The sequence below is a fragment of the Cyrtonyx montezumae genome, unplaced genomic scaffold (assembly GCF_038088225.1).
Source record: "Cyrtonyx montezumae isolate F1298 unplaced genomic scaffold, pur_monq_1.0 scaffold_45, whole genome shotgun sequence".
NCBI lineage: Eukaryota > Metazoa > Chordata > Aves > Galliformes > Odontophoridae > Cyrtonyx > Cyrtonyx montezumae.
Genome location: NW_027072051.1, coordinates 582,492 through 606,580, shown reverse-complemented (window position 1 = coordinate 606,580; position 24,089 = coordinate 582,492). Strand labels below are relative to the sequence as shown.

General features: G+C 63.1%; 3 protein-coding genes across 9 annotated transcripts in view; 1 reads left to right on the top strand and 2 right to left on the bottom strand.

Annotated features, from left to right (window-relative positions):
• PPP1R12B (protein phosphatase 1 regulatory subunit 12B) overlaps positions 1 to 24,089 on the top strand; it is a 115,875-nt gene that overhangs the window by 72,036 nt on the left and 19,750 nt on the right. For 3 of the 7 annotated variants that reach the window (XM_065747466.1, XM_065747463.1, XM_065747468.1), the window contains one exon: positions 153 to 576. In XM_065747466.1, coding sequence (XP_065603538.1) covers positions 153 to 239 — 87 coding nt within the window. In that variant the 3' untranslated portion in view covers positions 240 to 576. Of the gene's footprint in view, positions 1 to 152; positions 577 to 24,089 lie in introns of those variants that run through there. The other 4 variants (XM_065747467.1, XM_065747462.1, XR_010622878.1 and 1 more) reach the window with 3 other exon arrangements.
• SYT2 (synaptotagmin 2) lies at positions 5,566 to 8,476 on the bottom strand. Its single transcript, XM_065747458.1, has 8 exons — positions 8,311 to 8,476; positions 8,046 to 8,215; positions 7,566 to 7,682; positions 7,294 to 7,461; positions 7,033 to 7,200; positions 6,810 to 6,922; positions 6,259 to 6,397; positions 5,566 to 5,788 (listed from the first exon to the last, which is right to left on the bottom strand). The coding sequence occupies exons 1-8, from the start codon at positions 8,474 to 8,476 to the stop codon at positions 5,582 to 5,584; spliced, it is 1,248 nt and encodes a 415-aa protein (XP_065603530.1). The 3' UTR covers positions 5,566 to 5,581.
• Positions 18,566 to 24,089, bottom strand: part of NAV1 (neuron navigator 1) — a 34,317-nt gene continuing 28,793 nt past the window's right edge. The window contains exons 19-31 of the mRNA XM_065747459.1: positions 22,649 to 22,845; positions 22,398 to 22,560; positions 22,142 to 22,316; positions 21,968 to 22,065; positions 21,783 to 21,878; positions 21,510 to 21,669; positions 21,186 to 21,421; positions 20,950 to 21,104; positions 20,793 to 20,864; positions 20,237 to 20,433; positions 19,987 to 20,105; positions 19,645 to 19,842; positions 18,566 to 19,162 (exon numbers count right to left, since the gene is read on the bottom strand). Coding sequence (XP_065603531.1) covers positions 19,067 to 19,162; positions 19,645 to 19,842; positions 19,987 to 20,105; positions 20,237 to 20,433; positions 20,793 to 20,864; positions 20,950 to 21,104; positions 21,186 to 21,421; positions 21,510 to 21,669; positions 21,783 to 21,878; positions 21,968 to 22,065; positions 22,142 to 22,316; positions 22,398 to 22,560; positions 22,649 to 22,845 — 1,962 coding nt within the window. The 3' untranslated portion in view covers positions 18,566 to 19,066. The remainder of the gene's footprint in view (positions 19,163 to 19,644; positions 19,843 to 19,986; positions 20,106 to 20,236; positions 20,434 to 20,792; positions 20,865 to 20,949; positions 21,105 to 21,185; positions 21,422 to 21,509; positions 21,670 to 21,782; positions 21,879 to 21,967; positions 22,066 to 22,141; positions 22,317 to 22,397; positions 22,561 to 22,648; positions 22,846 to 24,089) is intronic.

The following is a 24,089-nucleotide window of genomic DNA, read 5'->3' as shown; positions in this document are numbered from 1 at the left end:
AAGGGCTCAGGAGTGGTCCCTGCTGTGGCCTGGCCGAGCCCTGGGGCTGTGGCACCGCTTTCGTGGGGGCTTTGCTGTGTGAGGGCCCGAGCTGAGCCGTGCTGAGCCCCCCGGCCCCGCTGTAACCCTGCCCCATCTCTGTCTTTGTGCAGATACTGACGGAGCTGAAGTCGGACAATCAAAGGCTGAAGGACGAGAACGGAGCGCTCATTCGTGTCATCAGCAAGCTGTCCAAGTAGGGACCCGAGCAGTGGGATGAGGGGGTCCTGCCCGTGCTGCCCCCACGCTGAGCTCTGCCCCTCTCCTGCCCCGACTGCAGCAGCATTTCTGCTCGGGATCGGATCGCTCCTCCCTGCCCTCGGCTGGACGTTCCCTTCGTGCCCTTTTCCCCCACAGCACACACCCCGAACATTCAGTTGTTTTAATTTAAGCATGTTGTGGTGTCTCGGACATTTGACTCAAGGGAGAAGAGAAGGATGCTGGACCTGAGCTGCCAGAGCTTCTCCTTGCAGCAGCACGGTGCTGGCGTGCAGCAGGGAGCTCCTGCCCTGCAGAGCTGTGCAGCATCACAGACATTTGCTGAACTTCAGGAGGAGAAACACGGTGTGATGTCTGCGTGGGACGGCTGCTGGGCTGAGCCTGGGGAGGAGATCTCCATTCAGGTCCCTGCAGTGGCTGTTCAGCATCGGGCTGAGCCACTGAAGCACAGTGTGGTTTTGTTTCTGGGGAACAGAAAGGAGGAGGCACTGAGCACTGTGCCCAGCCCGGCCCCACTGACACAGCTCCTGTGGGGGTTTGGGGCTCGTGGGTCCCCCACGCACTGTGGGTGCTGTGTGGGCACATTGGGAGCCGCATTGGAGCCTTTTAATGTCCGAAGTTTGCAGCCCACCTCGGCCTCGAGGGAGACCCCAAAACCCCGATCCCCTTCAGTGCTGTGCGGACTCAGAACGGGAATTGTTCTCTCTGTGGCACTGAGGTGGCGGTCCCTGCATGGGCTGTGTGCAGTGCCCGACCAGCTGAGCTGCCCCATCCCGCTGTGCTCCTCACCCCTCCTTCCACACCGCTCCTCTGTCCCCACTTTCCCTCTCTGTGCCGTGTGCCCCTCGTGGATGCGGCTGGGAGCACTGAACACGAGCTTTGCTCCATGGTGAAATCCATCAGTGCGTCCCGGGCTGGAATCCTCATGCTTCTCATTGCGTGTGCATTTTCCTCTCCCTTGGGGCTATTTTTGCTGTTTTAATTCTCCATTCTCCCATCCCACCTCTCGGGCTCTCTCAGGATGGGCCCAGGGCGGCTCTGCACAGAGCTCCCACTGCCCGGGGCAGTCTGACTGCTCTCCCTGCTCTGCTTTAAGCCCTGAGCTGCAGTGGATGCTTTTCCTGCACTCCACTCCCATCGGTGTGGCTCCATCTGTGGGCACTCGCTGTGTTCTCCCACCTTTTGTCCCTAAGGAGCAGTGTGAGCCGTGCAGGACCCAGCGGGCTCAGTGCCCCGAGGCGGAGGGTCTCCTCTGGGGGTCTCCTCCGGGGGTCTCCTCTGGGGGACGCAGAGCTTTTTTTCTAAGGGTGACTTCGTTTTTATTGCTCGGGGTGGGCCCCGTTGTGGCCGTGGGTTTGGCTCTTTGTAAATACGCTCCGTGGGAGCGGGGCCGGCGTCCAGCGGGGGGAGAATGTATTTTTATGCAACTCTGAGTGGCCTTTCAAACCCTGAGATGAATGATTTGTTTTATCGGTTGTTGTTCTAGAGTATTATGAGTATTATGTGTTTGAAAGTTTGGGAATAATATTCACATCTATGATGCTTGTAAACACAACAGTATTTATAAATAAATAAAATGAGAGTTGATAACAGAAGTTCTGTCTTCGCATCCCTCTTTCTGGAGCCATGGAGGGGTGGTCCTGTGGTCCTCATGTCCCATCCTGTGTCCTTACATCCCATCCTATATCCTCACATCCCATCCTATATCCTCACATCCCATCCTGTGTCCTCACATCCCATACTGTGTCCTCACATCCCATCCTATATCCTCACATCCCATCCTATATCCTCACATCCCATCCTATATCCTCACATCCCATCCTGTGTCCTCACATCCCATCCTGTGTCCTCACATCCCATCCTATATCCTCACATCCCATCCTATATCCTCACATCCCATCCTATATCCTCACATCCCATCCTGTGTCCTCACATCCCATCCTATATCCTCACATCCCGTCCTATATCCTCACATCCCATCCTATATCCTCACATCCCATCCTATATCCTCACATCCCATCCTATATCCTCACATCCCATCCTATATCCTCACATCCCATCCTATATCCTCACATCCCATCCTATATCCTCACATCCCATCCTATATCCTCACATCCCATCCTGTGTCCTCACATCCCATCCCGTGGTCCTCATATGCCATCCCATGTCTTCACATCCTACCTAATGGTCCTCACATCCCATCCTATGTCCTCGTATCCCATCCCATATCCTCACATCCCATCCTGTCCTCACATCCCATCCCATCGTGGCCTTTAAGGGCCCATTCCAACTCAGACCTGAGCTCTGGAGTGCCCCGACCCCACCATCTCACCCCCAGCAGCCAACAGAGCCGGGCAGCAGCGCTCCTTTCAGCTGTTTCTTTAATAAGGAGACAGATATCATTACAAAATAACCATTGAACGATCAGAGACGGAACGACGGAGTCCACACGAGGGGAAGGGGCTTTAAAAGCAGCTTCCTGCCGGAGCCGAGCGCTGCGGGGCCGGGCGGGGGGTGGGGGTGGGGGAGGGGATGGCGATGGGGGAGGGGATGGCGAAGGGGGCTTCCTCCTCACGGCGCTGGGGCACGAAAGCGAAGCTGCGAGGCCTCGCTTCTGACCCCAGGAGGATTGCGCTGGTGTCACTGGGAGGAGGGGAGGGGAGGGGAGGGGAGGGAAGGGGAGGGGAGGGGAGGGGAGGGGAGGGGAGGGGAGGGGAGGGGAGGGGAGGGGAGGGGAGGGGAGGGGAGGGGAGGGGAGGGGAGGGGAGGGGAGGGGAGGGGAGGGGAGGGGAGGGGAGGGGAGGGGAGGGGAGGGGAGGGGAGGGGAGGGGAGGGGAGGGGAGGGGAGGGGAGGGGAGGGGAGGGGAGGGGAGGGGAGGGGAGGGGAGGGGAGGGGAGGGGAGGGGAGGAGGAAGCAGCCCCCACACGGACGCAGCAGAGCCCCAGAGCTGCTCCCCAGCCGCTTCCCGCCGCCATCTCCAACTGCTCCACAGCGCAGATACCCACGCGGGACATGCCCAGCTCGGAGCCCCGCAGCCGGGGGCGGCGCCCACGCGGGACCCGCGACGCGCTGCGGTCTGATATGGCTTCTAAAGTTTGCAGTGACGTGAAACGCACCCACGCGACACAGGACACCGAAGCCACGATGGTGCAACGCGACAAACACAGGAACGAGACGGACGCGCGTGGAGGGCACCCTCCGCGGGCTGCGGACATGCGGTGCTTCTCGGCCTATTGTCTTCTTTTGCGTGATTTTATTTGATTTGATTTGATCTTTTCGGAAGGGGTTGGGGTTGGGGTGGGGGTTGGGGTTGGGGGGGGGAGCACTCAGGCGATGAGTTTTGTCCGTCGCCCGCTCTGCTCTGCTCGGGCACGGCCGGGCCATGCTGCGGGGCTGCGGCTCATGCACTGCTCGTGGTTATGTACAGCGATGAATGTCTCCGCATCGATACCTACACACAGCTCGGGGGGGGGGGGGGGGGGGGGCAGAGGCAGCGCAGATGGCTTTCGTAGGTTGGTGGTTTGTCCCTTTTTATTATTATTATTAAAATTAAAAAGAAAGAAAGAAGTATCATGTATTAAAGTCTGGGTTTTCCCCTCCTCCACCCTCCCCCCCCCCCCGCCCCGAGGCATAAAGAGTCCAAATGGAAATTGCAAAGTGCAGCGGGGGATGGGGGGGGGGTGGGGCTGGAGATGTCAGTGCTCAGCTCCGAGACCCCCCCAGCACAGAGCAAACGGTTCACGGTGCTCTGGGATTGGGAGGGGGGGTCCGTGTTCACACCCTGGCACATCCATAAGGAGAGGAAACGAATCAAAGCCTGAGGCGCACTGCTCCTCCCCCCCCCCGCCCCCCCCCACCTCCATGCGTGGGACAGCAGTTCTGGGGTCTCCGGTCCCACCCGCAGCTCAGGGCAGGGGGATCCCCACCAGCGCAGCGCGGCCGTGGCCATCAGAGCCCCAAATCACACCAGGGATGGAGGTGTCCCCCCCGGGGCAGGGGCTGCACCCCCAGAGCCGCACTGTCCCTCACCACCGAGATCCCCACGGCCTCCCTGACTCCACCAGTGCCCCTCCGACGGCCCCAGGGGGGGGGCTCAGCTTTGGCACATCGTCCCTGGGCTCGGGGTGACGGCACCATGACACCAGGGCAGCATCCCAGCGCCCGGGGCTGCGCTGCTGTGCCCCGATGCTCTGCTCCTCCCCTGCTCGCCCAAAACTCGACGCCTTTCGCAGCCTAAAGGACCTCCTCCCACCAGAACCTCTGCCACAAATCCCGGGGGCAGGAAAGCAGAGCAGAGCAGTGAGCACAGAGTGCCGGGGAGAGCTGCGCGGGGACGTGGGGACACGCTGCGCCCCAGTAAGGGCTGGGCTGAACTGGGCACTGCCATCCGCTTCCCAGCTCGGGAGCTTGGATCCAGAGAACCCAGAGAAGTTTTTACCCACGCAGTGCTGCTGCCAGCGGCAGGGATATGGCTTATTCCACCCAGCAGGAGTGGGAAGGGGTGGGTGTGACAGCAGTCGGCTCCTGGGGAGCAGCAGCCCATGGGGACTGGGGGGATGCAGTCCCCCAGTGGTGGGGGGGAATTACCAGAGCCCCACCTGGGCCGTGCTGGTGCCCACCATGGGGATGGCACTGAGTCCCAGCGCAGCTCCTCCGGCACTCAGAGTCCTCTCCACGTGAAGCAGCGGCGGTGAAGCATCCACAGCGATGGGGTCTTCGGGAGGCAAACAGCAGTGCCAAACGCGATGGGAAACGCACAGCTCCGTGGCTCAGCCGCTGCTGACCCCACAGCGGCGGCCCACCCTGCATCCCCGCCGTGCACCTCCTCCGTCCCTTCGCTCCTCCTCCTGCAGCGCAGCTCCGCCGTCCCCGCGCACCTCTCCCCGGCAGAAGCCGAAGCTGAGCAGCCCAGCACCGATCCTCACCCCACGGGAGCACTGCAGGGGTGGGGGGGCAGCCAGGTCCCCCGCAGAGGTCGTGGACGTCCGTGCCGGTGCCCCAAGCAAGCACAGCGAGTGCGGTCATCCCGCTCCGGTGGCACCTCCATGCAGCGATGCCCCACGGGCAGAATGGGGCCGTGGGTCGGTGATGTGGGGAGGGGTGGGGGGCGGAGGGGATGGGGCATGCAGCCAGAAGGAGCGATGCTGGAGAATGAAAGGAACCGTCCGAGTCTGGAACCTCTTCCCCTGGGACTGTCTGGAAACCCTTCCACAGCCGTCAAAGGGTAATTCAGCTCAAAACAGAACGACGACGACGAAAGAACAAAACCGAAGGTTGCGTAACTGAGGTATCGGTGCTCCGGGTCCAATGTCCGCACATCTTCTATTTGTTCTTCCCCAGAGCTGCGTCCACTTCTTCCTCCGGCTTCAGGGAGTGCCACTGGGCGATGGGCCGCCGCGGGTTGGCCAGCATGTCGGACCAGTGCCGCAGCTCTGTGCCCGTGGAGTTGAAGCCCGTGAAGATCTTGCCGATGGCCTCGTTCTTGCCCAGCTTGTCGTAGTCCAGCACTGTGATGACCACCTGCACTTTCTGGAGGAGGAAGCTGAGGTCAGAGGCAGAAAGGCAGAGGTCCCAGGGATCCCGCGGGGCTGAGCCCCACCGTGGCCTCTTTTGGGGAGGAGTGCCCTCCGTCCTTCCACCATTCCGTCCTCAGAGGTGCAGGGCCACGGTGGGGACTCCACTCACCCTCACGTGGCCGCCCGTTCCACGCCCGGGGTGGGTACTACAGGACTGGGAGCAGAGGAACGGGCAGATGTGGACACAGTGGGCATGGTGGGGGTGGGGCACAGTTGGACTTGATGAACTGAGAGGTCTTCTCCAACCTTAATGATGGGATGATTTTATGAAAGCCCCATCCCTGCCGTGAGCTGGGTTTCTCCAGGCCGGGCTCAGGGTGGGGCTGGGTTTCAGCTGCACCAGGAGCTCAGCAGGAGACCTCAGGCTGCTGTCCTGTCACCTCCCCCCTGCCCACATGTCCCCAGGGATGTCAGCGCACCAACCTGTATCTGCTCAAAGGGGATCTCGAAGCTGAAGGACTCGTTGAAGTAAGGGTTTAAGGTCTTCTTTTTGACTGTGGTCTTCTTCTTCTTCAACCTCTTCCCATTCTGCAGCAGATGGATCTTCACGTAGGGTAGGGGTCTGGGGGGAGGGCGGTGCATCAGTAGGGCTGGGACACCCATGGGATGCCCCGGGCAGATCTCAGCCCAAAACGATGGCACCGTGAGGAGTCCAGAGGTTTGTGGAGGGAAGCCAAAATAATTTGACTTTCGGGAGTCCCTGGGCAAGGGATGGAGCTGCCCTTCCTGCTGTGGGTCTCCTCGCAGGAGGGCTGGGGGGCGGTGCAGTGGGACCAGCAGATGTCCCATTGCTGGAGCAGGAGATGCCAGCAACGAAACCAAACCTTGTCACGTACCAAGCACCAAACTCAACCCCTGCCAAGGGGCACAGGGTTCATCCCCCCGCAGCCTGACCTCGGGCTGCCTCCAACAAAGGACATCGGAGCACTGGGGTGGGTCGGCAGGATGATGCCCCCGAGCAGCACCCACCTGACAGGCCCCCAACATCCATCTTCTTCAGGTTCTTGGCCTCCAGGATGCAGACAGTGAGCTTGCCGGCCGTGGGCACGTACCGCAGGGAGATGCAGATGTCTCCGAGCTTCTCTGGCTGCAGAGCGGAGCATTGGCAAAAAGGAGGGACTGGGTCAGACCCGGCTCATGGCTCTGAGATGGGTCCATCCCGAGTGCAGCGGGGCCACCCCACCTCTCAGCTCTCACCTCCTCCTTCTCCCCGCTCTGCAGGTCCCGCCACTCCTCGATGGGCTGCCCCAGGTCCACCGTGTTCATGGGCACCTTCACCTCGCCGATGATGTCGTGCTTGGAGAAGCGATCGAAGTCGTAGATGGCCATCACCAGCGTCTTCCCCCCCAGCTCCTGGTAGGGGACCTGCACGAGGGAGAGCCACGGGGTGGCAATGGGCCCCAAGGAGCCTGCAGCCACCCAGCGAGGCCCAGCAGCGGGGTCGGACCAGCTCCTCACCTTGAAGGTGAAGGTCTCGTTGAAGGCAGGGTTGAGCGTCTTCTTCTGCACCTTGGTCTCGTACTTCTTCTTCTTGTCGGGGAGCAGGAACACTTTGACGTAGGGGTCCGAGGTGCCGCCCATGTCCAAAGCTGGCAGTTCAGCAGCTTGGAGGATCCCCACTGTCAGCTGGAGGGGACAGAGTGCCTTCAGCACAACGGGCCCCCAGCCCCAACTGGGAGATTCCTGCCCCCCAGATACACCCCCTGGGCAAACCCCAGCCCCTCCAGCACCTGGTTCGCCTGGAAATCGTAGTCCAGTGAGAACTGCAGCTTGCCCAAGTTCTCTGGCTCCTTCTCCTCTTCTTCACCTTCCCCCTCTGTCAGTCCTGTCTCAGCATCGTCATCGTCCTGGTGGCCAGAGCAGCACCCAGGGAGAGCAGCACGAGGGAAAAGAGCGATGTTATGAGGAGCACTGGGGAAGGACCCAGAGCAAGGCAGGGAGCTGGGGGGCTGTGTGGGTCCATTCATCTCCCAGGACGCAGAATCCCTCAGTATTTGGGAATCACAAAGGAGCCCCTTTGCTGCAGCATGCGGGTGGGGAGAAGTGCTGCAGCATCATGCCCCAGACCCACTGGACCCAAGAAACCCTCTTCCAATCTCCCCTCCTGGCCCCCCAAAGTGGGGAGATGGTCCCAGCTCTGCCCTGCACAGCACCATCCACCCGGGGACCCCAAACCAGCAGACCCATGGCAGCACCCCAAAGGACATCACCTGGTTGCCCGACTTCATGTCCTTCATGTTCATGGCGTTCTTCATGCCTTTGCCCTTCTCCTTCTTGTTCTTCTTCTTCTTGCAGCAGCATTTCTTGCAGATGCAGAAGCAGCAGGTGAGGAGGAGGAGTCCGGCCACCACCGCGATGGCGATGAGGGCCCAGGGTGGCACTGTGGGGACAGCAGGTCAGCCCCGTCCGGCCCCACCACCCCACACCTTATGGGGATGTGGGAAAGGGGTCCCGGGAGTAGGGGCAGCCACTCACGGGGGATTTTGTTGAGCTCATTCATGAACTTCTCCCTCAGCTTGGCGAACATGTCCTCCTTGCTCTCTCCTGGCCCCGTGGCCTCGGTGGAGTTCTCCATGGTGGCCATGGGCATCGTGGTGGCTGTGGCCTCTGGGGCCATCATGGACGCTTGCTTGAATGTCATGGTGAGACTGTGGCACCCTGCAACACAGCACAGGTCCCTTGGTTCCTGCTTTTCCTGGCTCTTGACACCTTCAGAGCCCCCACAAGCTCCCTGCAGGAGTTCCTGATGTTGGTGCCATGCCGTGGGGCCATGGAGGCACTTCCGAAACCAAACAGGTTTGAGAGAGCCCATGCATCCCCGTGCCCTCCCAGCCTGGAGGTGTCCCCTTGATGGACTTGGTGGCATCGTGTCAGATGCTTGGTGGCAGAAGCAGGACCCACCCAGGTGGGGGCGCATCCCAACTGAGGCAGCCCCTCAGGAAGCACCCCAGGAGCCCAAATGCATCACTCCCATCCCTGCTGCACCACCACCAAGGTCACTGCTGATGGCAGCCTCACCACCACCAGAATGCTTCTCTATGGAGTAACCCAGAATCCAAAGGCAGGGCCGAAGTTTTCAGGCTGCTGGTGTTGCCTTGGGGAACTTAAAGCCCAGGACTGCGGAGGGAGGTGCTCACCAGCCCTGGGAGCTGAGCTTCCACCAAGCCCTGCTTGCCTCAGGCCCTGCCCGCAGCTCTGAGCAATGCCTGCAATGAGCAGTGCCTGCTGCAAGCCTTGCCTGCAGCACAGAGCAATACCTGCAGTGAGCAATGCCTGCAATGAGCCCTGCTTGCACCAAGCCCTGCCTGCAGCTCTGAGCAACGCCTGCAGCCCCCAGCGCTGCCCTTGGGGCTGCACCAGGACCTGCCCGGCTCCGGAGCTCCCTCCCAGCCCCAATCCCTTCCCCCTCTCGGGGTCCCACTGCAGCAGCCCCACGCTCTGCTCTCTGCAGGATGGATTTCTCTCCAAACCACTGATGAGCGCAGTTGTGCCCATCTGTGATGGAAACTGCAGAGCCCGAGCAGAGGGGCGAGGGTCCGGGGGGGTGCAGCCCTCCCTGCATCCATTGCTGCCACCTTCAGCGCCTCCTCCTGCAGTCCCACAGCTGTGGGTGCTGGAGAGCCGCTGGCTCAGGTCCTGAAAGCTCAAAGTTGGTGTTCCTGCCCGTGCAGCTGTGTGCAGGAGAGGAGGAGATTCTGCAGAGCCTGGCCTGCATCGTGGTGCAGTGGTGCCCCTGCCCGAGGGGCACGAGCAGCGTGAGTGCACACGTACAGCTGCTTGTGCACCTGTGTGCACAGAAGTGCTCGTGCACAGAGGGGTGCCCACGCCTGTATGCACGTGGTCGTGCAACGCCAGACAGCGCAGCTGTGCACAGTGGTGTGCAAATCCGTGTGCAAGGACGTGCAAGCACGTGTCTGCATGCCCCACTCAGCCCCACAGAGGGGAACACCACTCAGCCCCAGCAATGACATTTCCAGTGCTTTTGGCATCGCCCTTTCGCTCCGTGAGCCCCCCATGCCCCCCTGCCACCACCCCACGTGTCCACCACCCCACGTGTCCCCTCCCGGAGCAGTGCAGGGCAGTGTGGCTGCAGTGAGGCACTGCAATGCAGTGCTGCAGGGCTCGGGTCTCAGTGTGTGCTGCTCACTTGGGGCTTTTTTTCCTCTTGCACATTTTTTTTCATTCTGTTTTCCCTCCTTATGAGAGAATGCTGCTGTGGGGGGGCAGCTCCCTTGCCCCTTCCCCTCCTCTGTTCCCTGTGCGCTCAGTTCACACCCATCTCCCCTCGCCCTTGGCCCAAGAGCAAAGAGCAGCAGCGGCACTGCAGGGCTCCCAGCCCCACCCCGGGGTTCCCCCATATTGACACGCTGTCCTTTGGGCTCAGGGAGATCCCCCTGGTGATCCCACACAAGGCTCCAACCCGGAGTGACCCCATGAGAAAAAAGGGGATTGGGGCTTTCCCCCGTGCAGTGACCCCTGGGAACAGCAGCACCACAGTTCCCACTGCCCTTAGCAGGAGATATATGGAGGGGAGGAGGGATGGGGATATACAGAAGAGAGGAGGGATGGGGCTGCATGGACTGGAAGAGGGATGGGGCTGCAGGCTGCAGCTGTCCCTGTAACACCTGCCCAGGGCAAAGCAGGGTGCACGGACGAGGAGTGGGGGCTGCCCTGGACCGCGGGGCCCAGAACCTGGGAGAGGTGTGGGGACACGAGGAAGGGCAGAAAACAGCTGCTAATCATGATTAATGAAGCTGAGGCAGCAATTAGTGGCTACGCCTGGGTAGCTGGCTGCAGGAGCTGTGATTCACCGCCTTCAGGTTCGTGCAGCAGCTCTGCTTGTCCCAGGGTGACCCAAGGATGGGGTCCCCCCAGGCAGCGCATCCCACAGAGGGAAACTGAGGCACAGTGCCAACAGTGAGTGGGGGACACCGCGAGCTGCAGTGGGCTCTGCTGGGGCTCCCAGCTCCGATGGCAGAGGAGCTGCAGTGCTGGAGGTGCTGCTTTGAGCGAGGACCCTGCTCCCCTTCACAGCCACCGAGTTACTGAAAGCAGAGCCCGAGGTGTAGAGCACTTAAACACAGCCTTCATCCATCACTGGGCCCCAGATTAATGGTCAGGACGTTCCTCAGCCGGAACGTGCAGCTCCCGTCCGCACAGCGGAGCAGCTGAAGGTCGATGGATGCACAGAGCTGGGGGGGGGACGGTCGCACCCCACGGCCCCGGCCCACGCTGAGCCCCAGGGGAGGGGAGGGGGTCCCTGATGTACAGGGGAGGGTGAGTGCTCCAAAGCACACGGCCCCGAGCTGCGCGTGGTGCATCTGCCATCGCAGGGCTGTCCCGGTGTCCCTGCAGGGCTCGGGTCCCTGCCGTCCCCTGCACTCCCTGCAGCCGCTGCAGTGCCGTCGGTGGATGCGGAGCGGCTGCTCTCCCCCCGCCCCGTTAAAGCGTCTGGTTCCTCGGCGCTTTGGAGACCCCACGGAAGGCGGCTCCACGGCTCATTAGCATTAATTAGGGAAGCAAAGCAGAGCTGGCTCCGGGCGCCTGCGGAGGCCAAGGGGCACTGGGAGCAGCCGTGGTGCAGCAGCACAGCCACATCCCTGCGCTGCCGAGAGGTTTTGGCTCATGCGCTGTTGCATTGCCCGCAGCAATGACACCACGGATTGGTCCCCGAGTCCTGGGGACCCCGAGCATCCCACCCCAGAGCCCCAGAGAGACGTCCCAGCTGCAGCTGCGAACCTCCACCGCCCCTCCACGAACTGCCGACGGGCACTGCCCGGCCCGGCCCGCTCCCCGCGCACAAAATAGGGCAACAGAAGGCGCTGGGGCTGAGCCATCCCAAGCAGGCAGCTGGCACTGTGCCGGCGTGCTGTGGCCGTGTCGGCGCTGCTCTGCCCACGCGGGGACGCTCCGTGCCGTGCCGTGGAGCTGCGGCATCTCCCGATCAATAGGAGGAGAAGGCGGACAGCGGCTCCTGGGGCAGAGCCAGGAGCTGAGGCAGGCGCGCCGAGTCGAGCCGCATCGATTTTGGTTTGGAGGAAGGAGAGTGATGGCACAGTGCTGGCAGCCCCTGCCCACCTCGTCTGCTCCCAGCAAAGCTGGGCTCCCACTGCCCCGGATCAGTGTGGCTGTGCAGACGGATGAAAGCCACCGGGCAGCCACGCAGCTCCAGGCCCTCTGCAGCCCGAGCTGCAGCCCTGCAATGCTCCCAGGGATTTGGGGCACACACCATCATCCCACAGGAGCTCGCTGTGCTACGAGGTCACCTGCCCCAGCCACACTCAGAGTGGATCCCGCAGCGCCTGCAGTGCCCACACACCCACCCCACGGCCCCGGGTCTGACCCCTGCCCCAGCAATGGGGCAGCCACGTGCCACCTCCGGCTCTCTATGGGACAGATGTCCCCGAGCACAGCAGCAGACTGCACCTCCTGCCAGCAGCAGCCTCTCCCTCCCATCTCCCAGCCATGCAGCAGCCCCGAGCCGCGCTGCAGCGCCTTTCAAGGAGGAGCAGAGGAGCAAGGAGCACCCAAAACAACGCCGTTAAGCAGAGCCCACAAGTTTGCCTTCAGATGTGCACTGTGCAGAACCCCACAAAGCCGGGAGCCCCTTCTGTGCGGGGCTGTGGATGCAGCACTGCCCGCACTCAGCAGTGACAGTTTGGTGCAGAGTGCAGGATGGCCGCACGCAGGGACACAGCAATTCAACGCAGCCACAGCAACGCCAGGGGAGCACCTCATGGGGACAGGGACAGGGATCCCCTGCCTGCACCCCGTGGGAGCAGCCTCCACCAGAGGGGTCTGCATCCCATGTTCTGGGGGTGGTTGGGATGGGTGAGTGTGGGCACTGGGTGGCACTGGTGCAGGGCATCTCAGATTCCAGCCACACGCTGCCTAATTTACGGTTTAATTAATAAATGGGGAATTATGCTGAGTTGATCCAATACCTCTGGACGGGCGATGTTATCAAAATCCCATTACCGATGAAGGAAGGCATGAAGAGCAAAATTAGCTTTGGCATCTGAAACATTTCAGCCGATGCGATAACACAATTATTAGGGCTAATAATCAAAGGGCACTTTGGGGAACGGGAGCTCCTGGGGGAGCTGAGCCTGGGGTGGGGGCGAAGGGGGAGCAGCAGTGCTCCCACCCCAGCAGGCAGATCCATCCGCAGCCAAGGGCAAAGTGCTCGGGCAGCTTGCACCACTCGGAGCCCCAGGAGTGGGGACACAGCGGGACAGCACCGAGCTCCCCTGCCAGGGCGAGGGGGAAAAGAAAAACAACACCAGGGTTGGAAAGCAGCAGAGCAGGCACTCGGTGCCGCCTATTTGCTTCGGGCACTGATCTTGCTCGAGGACACCCCACCTCCCTGCGCAGCCAGGAGGAGCAGAAACTCAAGCAATAATTAGGAGCCGCAGTCATCTGGCGCCGGGAGCTGGGCCTTTGCCAGCAGCACCGGGAGCTGAGAGCAGCACCGGGAGCTGAGAGCAGCACCGGGAGCTGAGGGCAGCACCGGGAGCTGAGAGCAGCACCGGGAGCTCAGGGCAGCACCCGCTGCCGCCCTGCAGATCTCTGTGCTCCGGTTCCCCTCCGGCAGCACCATCCCATGGGCTCCCCCAGCACTCAGTGCTGCAGCATCCAGTGGGGGGATGCGGGGTTGTCTGTGTTTTCCTGTCCCCCTCCCACTGTGGCATCAGGCAGAGGGCGCAGAGTCAGAGCTGCCCGAGGCGGTGCAGGGGATGTTGGCACACTGATACTGCTGGGATAACGTGGGGGGAGCGATGCACTCCTGCCCTACAGGGGATGGGGTCCTGGAGCTCCCAGCGAGGGGACCCCAGTGCCCAGTGCAGGGGCTGGAGATGTGCAGGTGACTGTGGGCAAGGTCGGACCCATCCCCGTGCTTCACCACCTGAAAGAAGTGGGCAGAGCATCGCTCCCAGAGGAACGCGGGGCTGTTGGGTGTCCGTGGGTTCGTGCTGTCCCCGAGCAGCGTGGCTTAATGTCCCTCAGCTCAATGACCTTGGGTGCATCACCTCTCACATCGCTCCACGTTCCCGCAGCGGTGCGACCCAGCAAAGCCGCTCCGCTTCTCTGCAACAGCCTCCGGCCACGAGCACTGACCCCCACGGCGAGGTGAGAGCCCCGGGCATCCCGCAGGGCCCCGGCAGCCCACGGCAGCGTGGCCGAGCTGCTGCGCTAGCGAGGAGTAATGCAGCAGGCGGGAGACGACGCCTGCCGGTCAGAGCGGAAAATCTGCAGCAGCAGCACCTGAGTGCACCAGCAGGAAGAAGTTTTGCTGCTGCAGAGGGGCGGGTGGGGAACCCCTGGGCAACCTGCAGCGGTGACATCCCAGGGTGGGTGACATCCTCGAGTGGCTGAGGTCCCGGGGGGGGGGGTGACATCCCGGCGCTGCACCAAAGGTGTGCTCGGCGCACAGGGACACACACGGAGCTGCCAAAGCTCGGGGTGCAGTTGGGGACCACCGAGCGACGTGTGTCACTGTCACCTTGTCCTGCTGCCTTTCCCCCGTGAAATCGGCAGAGCTCTTTTGGGATCGCCGCCGCTCCGCGGAAAGTAGGCTGCGGGCGGGATGCGGGCACACAGAGCCGAGTACCCCAACGCTGCCGCCCCGCACCGCCCCACCGCCGCACCCCGCGTGCAGGAGGAGCCCGGAGGATGCTGCAGCCCCGCGAAGGGACCGGCAGAGCTGGCCGCGGTCCAGGACGCGGCGGAGAGCCCCGGGAGCTGCCGGCCCGGAGCCGCGATGCCGCTGCCTCCCGCACCGCACCGCACCGCACCGCGGCTGCAGCTGCGGGGATGGGGAACCCCCGGTCGCCTTCCAGCGCCGGGACTCCAAGGGCACCCCCGGCCGCGAACGCGAGTGGGTGCGGGGCCGAGAGTCGCCGGTGACCCGGGGCGCCCTGAAAACCGGGGAGCGTCCCGCATCCCGCAGGGCTCCTGCATCCCGGGGGGGGTCTCGCATCGCGGGGGGGGAATCCCGCAGCCGTCAGCCCCGCAGACGAAGGAACCGAGGGGCAGCCCCCGGCACAGCCCCCGGCACAGGGCAGCGCCCACAGCCCGCAGCCACCCCCGTGTCCCCCGGGGTCCCGCACCAGCCCCGCACCGGCACCGGGACCGGGTCACCGAGGGCGCGGGCAGCCCCGTCCCGCAGAACCCGCACCGCTGCGGCACCCGGGAAGCACCGGGCAGAAACTTCAGCGAGGGCGAACTTACCGGGCGCTGCGGTGCCGGTGCGGGTCCGGTGCGGGTCTGGTGCGGGACGGGCGCTGCGGCAGCACCGGCCCCTCCGGGCTCGCGTGCAGCGGCTCCGCGTAGCCCCGCCCACTGTCCGCAAGCCCCGCCCCGCCTCTCTGCAAGCCCCGCCCCCTCCAAAGTCCGCTCCGCCCCCTCCCGTCGCCCCGCCCCCCCGCCCCCCTGCGGGGACCCCGCAGCGATCCCGGGGGTCCGGGCTGGGAGCTGCACCCCCCCGAGCTCAGCCTGTGCCGGGTGCAGCCGGGAGCCCTCCCCGAGGGGAGATGGGGGGCAGAAAGGTTGGGGTCACCCTGGGAGCGGCTGCTGTGGCTGTAGGGGGGTGGCGGCCCCACACTGGATGGTGCTGTATCTACGGAGCGCCGCGGACCCCCAGCGGTGCTGCTGTACCCGCACAGGATCACAGTGTACCTGCACCGAGCTGTACCGGGTCGGGCGGGACCCTATAGGTGCTGCTGTACCCACGTGGAGGAGCGGTGCTGCAGTGCCTGGTGAAGGGATGCTGCACTTCCCATCGCTCTATAGCACCCCGTGCCCACTGCGGGTGCTGCCCCGCGTGGATGGGTGCGGCAGTCCCGTGGGGTCACTGCTGTAGCTGTGTGAGGCAGCGATGCACCCAACCCCGGCACTGCAGTACCCCACAGCTCTGCTGTACCCTATGGGTGCTCTGTGGGATCCCAGCCCCACTGGGAGCCCTGGGACAGCGCAGCAGCTGCCATCGCCTTCCCTGCGCTCAGCCCTGGGGGCCGAGAGCCCACACCTCAGGATCCTCACTGTGCCGGCATGAATTCACGGCTCCTGGAGACCGTCCCCACCCTGCACCGCTCCGGGGCACTGTGCAGACCCCCTGCGGGCTCCTCACCTCCACAACACCCACAGCCCCGAACGGCCACAGCACTCCGACCCCCCCCGGGTGTGGGGCACCGTGCAGCGACAGAGGACGCGGGGCCGGGCAGTACAGGAGATAACTTTATTGAACCCAATGGTGTGAGACAGACGACCGAGAGAGACATGCCGGGCGGTGCGGGCGGCGTGGGCAGCAGGAGCTGAGCTGGTGCAGGGCTGGCTTTGTCACTGTCCTTCGGGGTGATCCTCAAGCCTTTCTTCCTGGCTTCCTCTTGTACTTGGAGTAAAAACGACGAATGGTGGCAAGAGCGCAGGCGGTGTTCGTTCCCTCTGATTGTTCCCGCAGCTATGTACAACGTGGGGCCGACATCGGGTAGAAAACGGAGCGAGTTTACAAACGTGGAGGCGAGGAGAAAGCAAAGACAGACAGACGGGAGAGAGAGCAGTAGAAATCCGGACCAAAATCTCAAAGAGAAATTTAAAAAGTGCTATAAAACCCCTCGGCAGGAACACCATGCAGTTAGGAAACACAAAACCCAGTCTTACACAGATCATCTAAAACAGGGATTTGTCCATTTTCGTCTTTTATTTAATTAAAAAAAGGTTTGTTTGTTCTTTAATAGAAAAAAGCTAAAATTGTAAGGTTCAGGCCACCGGGCAGCAGCAGCTCGAGGGTGGGGGAGGGGGGATGGCCCCCCCAGGGGGCTCCTGGTGCTCCAAGGGGCTGTGGGCACCTTTGGGGTGACGGGTCCTTGGGGACAGCCTTAGCACAGTGTCCCCATGGGGACATCAGGCACCCGTGGGGGTGGCAGGCAGCCCCGGGGATGCACAGTGCAATAGTTGGAGCCATGGGGGTGGGCAGCACAGGGGGATGCTCAGTCCCCAGTCTCCCCCTCCCCATGGATGCCACCACGTTTGGGAACACTGAGAGGAGCTGCCATCACCGGTCCCCTTCACATGAGGGACCCCACCGGGAGCCCCCACCGTGCCCAGAGCTCAGCTGTAGGCACTGTTCATCCTGCAGGGCCTGGGGGGTCCTGCAGGGGTACGCACCATCAGGATATGGGGTGAACCCATGGGCCACAACAGGGGACACCACCGTGCGCGGCCCCGTGAGGTTCTGTTGGGTATTTTGGTGGCTCCGTGGGATGAAATCCCAGCACGAGGCTGCATCAGCACTGTGCACTGCGGGGCTCCTCGGGGCACCCAAAGGTGCTTTGTGTCCCATCCTCGGGGCACAGGGCCCCAAGGAGGGTGAGAGGGGAGGGAGGGGAGCGTGGGTCCCCGGCCTCGAGCGGCTGCTGAGCCGGCGTCTGGTACAATCAGAAAAGAATTCAGCACAGCACAGTTATCACAGAGTACAAAAAAAGGATAAAGACGCGCAGGGTCGGGCCCCGCCAACTCACGCAGGGCGTCCGACTACGGATCTATTTACAGCGAGTCCTCAGCTGACAGCACAAGAGAAGGCAAACGGAAAGCCCTAGCGTCCAAGCCAGCGTGGGGAGGGACAGCCCTGTGCAGAGGGGCTGGGGATGGAGAGCTGTGGGACAGACGGAGATGTGAGCACCATGGGGCGCGCCGCGGCTGGGCTGCGCGGGCAGGAGAGCACCGAGGGCAGCGGGGGGAAAGGCAGAGCCCTGGGGAGGTGAGGGGGGTCCCTGAAGGCAGTGGGGGGCAGAGCAGCCCCGGGGAAGCGCTCCCCTAAAGGTGCTGTGCCCGCTGCGGGGCCATGGGGAGGGGAAGCAAAGGGCACCAAGGGGACCAAAGGCAGCGGCCCCAGCACGGCGGTGCTCAGGGAAGCACCAGCACCATGGTCCCAGCACAGCCCAGCTGGCTTTGGGGGCAGTGAGTGGGCGCTGCAGCAGGACAGGCTGTGACTGTGTCCCCACCATGCCCCCCTCCTGGCCCTGCATGCCCCCTACCCCCAGGGAATTAAGGCAGTGCAGAGAGCAGCGCCTGTGACATTGCACCATAGGGCCAAGGGGACACGTGGCCCCAGCGGATGTCCCCAGAGCACCAATGTGAGTACAGAGAGCCCGAGCTGAGCGGGGCAGGGTGGGCCTGGGGGGTCACGAATCCCCACGGGGCAGTGGTGAGCCAGCGGCACGGAGACAATCCCAGGAATGGCCCTGCCCCCCTGTGCCACCCACCCCGGATGCAGAAAGGGGACAGGGAGCAGCTTGCATCCTCATCATGCCTCACCCCATGGCATTGTGCTGTCCCTTGGCATCCCAGTGGCACCCCCTGGCCCAAGGCTGGGCTCTGCCTTGTGCTTTTAGGAGGGGGAGGAGGCTTGCCAGGCAAAGAGGGCACTCCAAGTGCACCCCACTTCCACCAGCTGCCCCGACCCATCCCGGCCAAGGTGCAAGGCTACTGCAGAGGTGGATTTGGGGACTGGAGGTTGTCCAGTGAGCACCAGTTGTGTGACGGAAGGAGGGGGAGAGGAGGAACCAACAGCTGCAAAAGAAACCAAAAGGAAGTGGAGCTGCTCGGGGTGGGGGGGGAGCGATGGGCACTGGAGCATGGGCTCCAGCCCAGGTGAGGGAAGAACAGAACAAAAAAAGGGACCAAAGCGAAGTCTGGACTCGGTCAAAAGAAAAGGGGAGGAGGGGATAACAAAATAAAATAACCAAAGCGGGGTTTATTGGGACGTCCTGGGCGCAGCGGCTGCCAAGCAGGTTAAATGAGGAACGTACAAAGAGCGGTGGGAGAACGGTGCTGGCCACGGCCACACGCTCCTCCTGCACCCCAGCTCCAGCCCAGGGGGCTCCCACGGGGTCCCTGCCCCACGCAGGGGCCTTCCTGCAGCTCCCTGGAGCGGGGGCTCGGCTGCAGCAGTCCCCCGGCCCCGAAACCCGAGAGTTTGCAATAGGGACAGAAAAACCAAGAAGAGAAAGCAGGATTCTCCTACCCCCAAAGAGGGGAAGGGAAACGGAGCCTCGCGCTCTCCCACGGCCGAGCTGAGCTTCCCCACGCTGTGCAGAGATGCGCGGGGCTCCGGTCCTCTTCGCTCGCCAGCCCCGGCCCCACGCTCCAGGCTGCCGGAGGAGGAGGAGGAGGAGGAGGAGGAAGGCAGCCTGGTGGTTGCCCCCTGCACCTGGGCCGGCATGTCTGCACCTCACAGAGTCGATTGCAGGTCGGGATCCACCATGGTCTCACGGTCTGGAGACTCGATGTAGTTGGCGGCTTCCTGGAGCTTCAGCAGCATGGCCATCTGTGGGAGCAGCGCGTGGCACACAGCCCGGCCCAAACTGCCCACCCCACAGCTCTTCTGAAGAGTACAGCAAAGCCCGGACACGATGCAAACGCTTTCCCAAGGCCATCCAGAGCGGGATTCGGTGCTTAGGGCTCAGGGGGAGGGGCCCTGGGGCACTGAGGGACATGGCTGGTGGGCAGTGAGGGATGGGCTGGGGGGGCTCGGTGCTCTTCCCATCGTTAAGGTTGGAAGGAGCACTACAGTCCCTGGAGTGGGCACGGCGGGGGTGGGCTGGTGGTTGGACTTGATGTTATCATTTCTAGCCTTAATGACTCTATGATTTCCATTGGTGCCACCATCCTGCACCCACCCAGGAAGTCACAACGCTTCTGCACCACCCAGTCAGGGCTTTTACACCAACAACTAACTAGCTCCACGCTGCCCTCCCTCCGGCAGCACTGCCCAGCCCCCTCCCAGCACCCGGCACACCGCGGCCATACCAGGGGGTCCGCATCCAGGGAGCTGGGCGTCGTGTCTTTGACGGTGCGCTCCTCGGGGGGGGAAACAGTGCTGTGGGGTCCGATGGTGGGCGGGGGCAGGTGGTACAGCTTGGACTGGTCTTGCTGTGCTGACGGCCAGGGCAGGGTGTCCCGCACCCACTCCACGGGGTCCTCCCAGGCCGCCTTCTGCCCGTGGACCTGCAGGAAGAAGGCAAGAGAGGTGGCACCCACACAGCAAATCAAACCTCCCCCTGCAGAGCACCGTGCTAGCACACCCCAGGTGCCACCGGCTCCGAGCCGGGCCCGGGTTCACATCCCAATGTGCCAGGATGAGCTGGGTACCTTGAGCCCATCTTTTGCCCCCTCCTGCAGGTAAGGGATGATGGAGTTATTCCACAGGTCAATGAACCAGGTCCGGAAATCCTCAATTCCAATGGGGCAGGACAGGAAGAAGCAGGGACCTGCAGGACGAGGCACAGAGTACAGATGGGAGCTGGGCTGCCCGGCTCCAGCCCCGTGCCAGCAGAGCACGGAGAACAGCCAAGCTGCATCCAAAGGAGAGCTAGGAAGGGAAGGGCGTGCCCGGCCGTACCGATGAGGAAATCAGAGGTGCTGTGCTTCTCCAGGAAGGTGTGCAAGTGGTACCAGAGCTTGGGCACCCAGTCCAGCACGCGCAGCAGCTCCTCCTTGTTGGCGTTGACGTCCGTGTCCGACTCCAGCAGCTTCCTCCGCAGGTAGCGCACCAGGAAGCCGTTGGCTGGCTCCACGTTGTTGGAGAAGGTCAGCATCCTGGGGGGGAGACCTGGCTGCTCAGGGATGGGGCTCTCCACGAACCACGGTACCTCCCCAGCACACTCCATGGTCCCTGCACCCGTAGGAGAAGCTCCTAGGACCGCCACAAGGCTCAAGTCCAGGGCTGAGGCCATCAGACCCTTCTGGGATGGGGAAAGGTGTGGGGCTCGGTCCTCATCAGGGTCCTCAGACACAGCACTTGTTTGCTGGGACTGCCCAGGGGGAGGAGTGACAGCCCCTGGCCTCCCCAGCCCCGCAGAGATGCTCCCCAGGGACACAGGATCCTTAGAAGTTGGACCCAGTGATCCTTAGGAGTTCCTTCCACCTCGGGATATCCTATGATTCTATGACTCTACCTGAAGCTGAGATGGAGGCCGTGGTTCGGGGTCATCTTCACGGGCTGGTTGGTGGTCCCGATGATGTAGGGGCTGAGCGAGAGATGGGATCGATGAGAAAAAGCAGCCTGCATCCCTCCCAGCCACAGCAGGGCCGCGGTGCCGGGGGGGCCCTCACCATTTGTGGTACTTGCAGGTGAGCGCGCCGTTGACGAGCTCGCTGATGGAGCCTGCCTCGCTGAGGTCATCCAGGAGGATCACCAGCGGCACGTCCGCCGTGCCCGTCTCGCGGTCGATCTGGTTGGCCAGGTTGGAGAGGTACAGCTGCAGGTCCTGCAACCGACGGGGGCATCACACAGGGCACCAGCACCGAGGGGGGCCGCAGCGGTGGCAGCGACGGGGACGGCCCCTCACCTTGCAGGACTGCTGGTGCATGTTGAAGGTGCTGACGATGCCCTCGGTGACGTCGCGGCCCGAGCGCTCCACCAGGTACTCGGCCAGGCGGTTGGTCAGGTACGTCTTGCCGGTGCCACTGGGGCCCGAGAGGATGAGGCGCCGGTGCTTGAGCAGGAGGCTGATGTAATGCTGCATCATGGGCTTGGGGATGAGCGTCTCAAACACCAAGCTGTCCACGCACTTCTCCTTCAAGCCTGCAGGGAGAGGAGGGGGGGATGAGGGTCCCGTTCTGTGGCAGCAGGAGGAGGACAGCACAGCGATGGGGCCGCTCTGCCCACCGACCTTTGAGTGTCACCACGATGCTGCTCGTGCCCCGGCGGCACAGCGGCAGCTCCGGGGGCTCCGTGTCCAGGACCCGTTTGATGTGGCTGATGCTGTAGCCATAAACGGACTCGGTGCTGAGCCCCAGCGTGGAGGCAGGATCCATCTTGGTGATGTAATCCTATGAAGACAAAGACGGGGCTGTTAGAGGGTAAGTGGCACTCAGCAGCTCCCCAGGCATGGAGGAGCAGCGCAGAAGGAAGGCTCACAGAGGAGGTGTCCTGATGCTCCTACCTTGAAGACCTGGCAGACAGCCTCATCCAGCATCTTCCAATCCACCTTCCCGCTCACCTTGGTCCAGCCCAGGAAGAACTCCTGTTGCTTGAGGTCCTAGGAGCCAAGGCAGAGGCACGCAAGGTTGGAGCACCTCATCCATCCCCACAGGGACAGGCAGGGGTCCCAGCACAGCCCACGCTTACCCCCTTGATGATGTGCTGGGGTGGCATGCGCACCACGATCCTCAGCATCAGCTCATCCTTCTGGGTGCCAGAGCTGACAGCGTCCATGGGAGACACGTCTGGGGACAAAGCAGAGTCAGGGGGTCTGACTGCTCCCTCCACAGCCATCTCACAGCACATCTCCACCACCCCTACCAGCATCCCCCAGGCTGGGGCTGAAGGCATGGCCCAGGGCGAGCCCCAGCGAGCGCCGCGGCGACGAGGAGGCCGACGTGCTGGTGACGTGGCCGGGAACGGATCCCGGCACCGCCGAGGGCCCCGGAGCCACTTTGAGCCGATCGTTCTCCGCCTTCAGCAGATCCACCTCCAGCTGGGGGAAGAAGCACAGGACGGGTCAGGGGAGCGGCTGCAGGCTGGCGGAGCCCCATGGGCTGCAGCACATCACCCCCACCTGCATGTTGTGCATGGTCTCCCGCAGCTGCTCCAGCTGGTGGGCAGAGTTGAGGGCCTCCAGGCGGATGTCCGTCAGCTTCATCTCCTTCTCCCACAGCTCCGAGCGCAGCTCCGACACCTCCTTCTTCTCCGGCTCACCCTCAGTGTGCGCCGGGAAGAGCCTGGGCCAGGGAGAGACCGCCGTGTGCTCAGGGCTGGGGCAGGCACACAGCCACCCCACAGCCAGCCCTCCCGCCCTGCCCCACGCACTCAGCCGTGTCGATGCCCACGGAGGAGGAGGTGGAGGATTTGATGGAGGGCGAGGCGGTCTCGGTGGAGCCGTGCTGGAGCTTGGGGGAAGACGGGGCCGACGAGTCCGGCGTGGCGATCTCCTCAATGTCCGAGTAGGACGAGGCCGACTTGGGCCCCTTCTTGATGCTGAAGGCTTTGTTGAAGGAGCTACGCAGCTACAGGAGACAGAAACGCTCTTGTTACAGACAGCCCTGCAAACACAGTCCTGGCCCAGCCTCGTGCCCAGGCCCACAAGCAGTCTGAACTGGGACCAGTGGCACCAGGACCACCACTGAGGCAGGGCTGCTCCCCACCACCGCCATGCCACCCTCAAGCGGCACCAACCACGCCCTGCCCGGGCTTCCCCACCAGCAGCACACTGGGACACTGTGCCAGCATGCCCAGCCACTGCAGAGCTGGGTCCCGGGACAGGGGGACACCCCAAAACCCGCTGCGTCCTCCTGGAGGTGTGGGGTGCGAGGGTGAGCATGCAGCATGCACACAGCACACACACACAGCAGGTGAGCAGGCAAGGCTGGGGAGAACGGAGGGACACTGTGCAGGGGAGAAAGCACAGCTTACACAGCCCAGCTCCAGGACACTGAGCTCACAGCGCATCCCCTGGGGGTCAGTCCCAGAGGGAGCTATATGGAGAAGGGGATGGAGTGGGCAGGATGCAGCCCACCTCCCACTGGCTCTGGGAAAGCTGAGCTGCGGCACTCCCCAGAAGCAGAAATGTCACGTTGGAATGGATGGGATGCTTCGTGCAAAAACCAAGATGGGCACGTGGCTCTGATGATGACAACGGTGCAGTGGGACCTGCACGGGCCCTGAGGGCAACAGAGCAAGTCAGCCCCACTGGCAGCCCAGGGGTCACCTCTGGGGACAGCTGAGGAGCTGTGGGCTCCGTGGCACCTGGTGCAAAGCCCCAGTGAGGGCAGCAGGGCAGCAGTGTCCCCTGTGCAGGGCTGCCCTTGCATGGCTGTGATGCCTGTCCCGGGCAAGAAGAGGACAAACACCATCCATGGGACAGGTCCCCATCCCTGGAGCAGGTCCCCATGCCGCCCCAGGGATCCCTGCCAAGCTTCTCAGGTGGTCCCTGAGTTCTGAGCCTAACACTGCAGGAAGCAAACAAGGCGTGCACAGCACAGGGCCCCGGGGCGAGTGCCAGTGGGATGGATGGGATGCTCTGTGTCATGAGTGCCCTCCATGAAATGGAGCGAGCACCCTGGGCAGGCAGGGCACGGGGTGGAGGGCACAGCTCGGGACTTACCTCGTACACCTGGAAAAAAAGGGATGAGGTCAGCATAGGGGGAAGAGAAACAAAACAAAGCGAGACTTAATCATGCATCCAGCTCGGGGCCAGGTGCCCGCAGAGCCCCAGGCCAGTGCCCACGGGGCTGACAGGTGGGAGAGACCA

Coding starts and splice junctions, on each gene's coding strand:
- SYT2 (XM_065747458.1), bottom strand. CDS start 8,476: ATGACATTCAAGCAAGCGTCCATGATGGCCCCAGAGGCCACAGCCACC. Junction 8,216..8,310: donor TGAGCTCAACAAAATCCCCC/GTGAGTGGCTGC, acceptor CTGTCCCCACAG/TGCCACCCTGGGCCCTCATC. Junction 5,789..6,258: donor TCCCCTTTGAGCAGATACAG/GTTGGTGCGCTG, acceptor TTCCTCCTCCAG/AAAGTGCAGGTGGTCATCAC.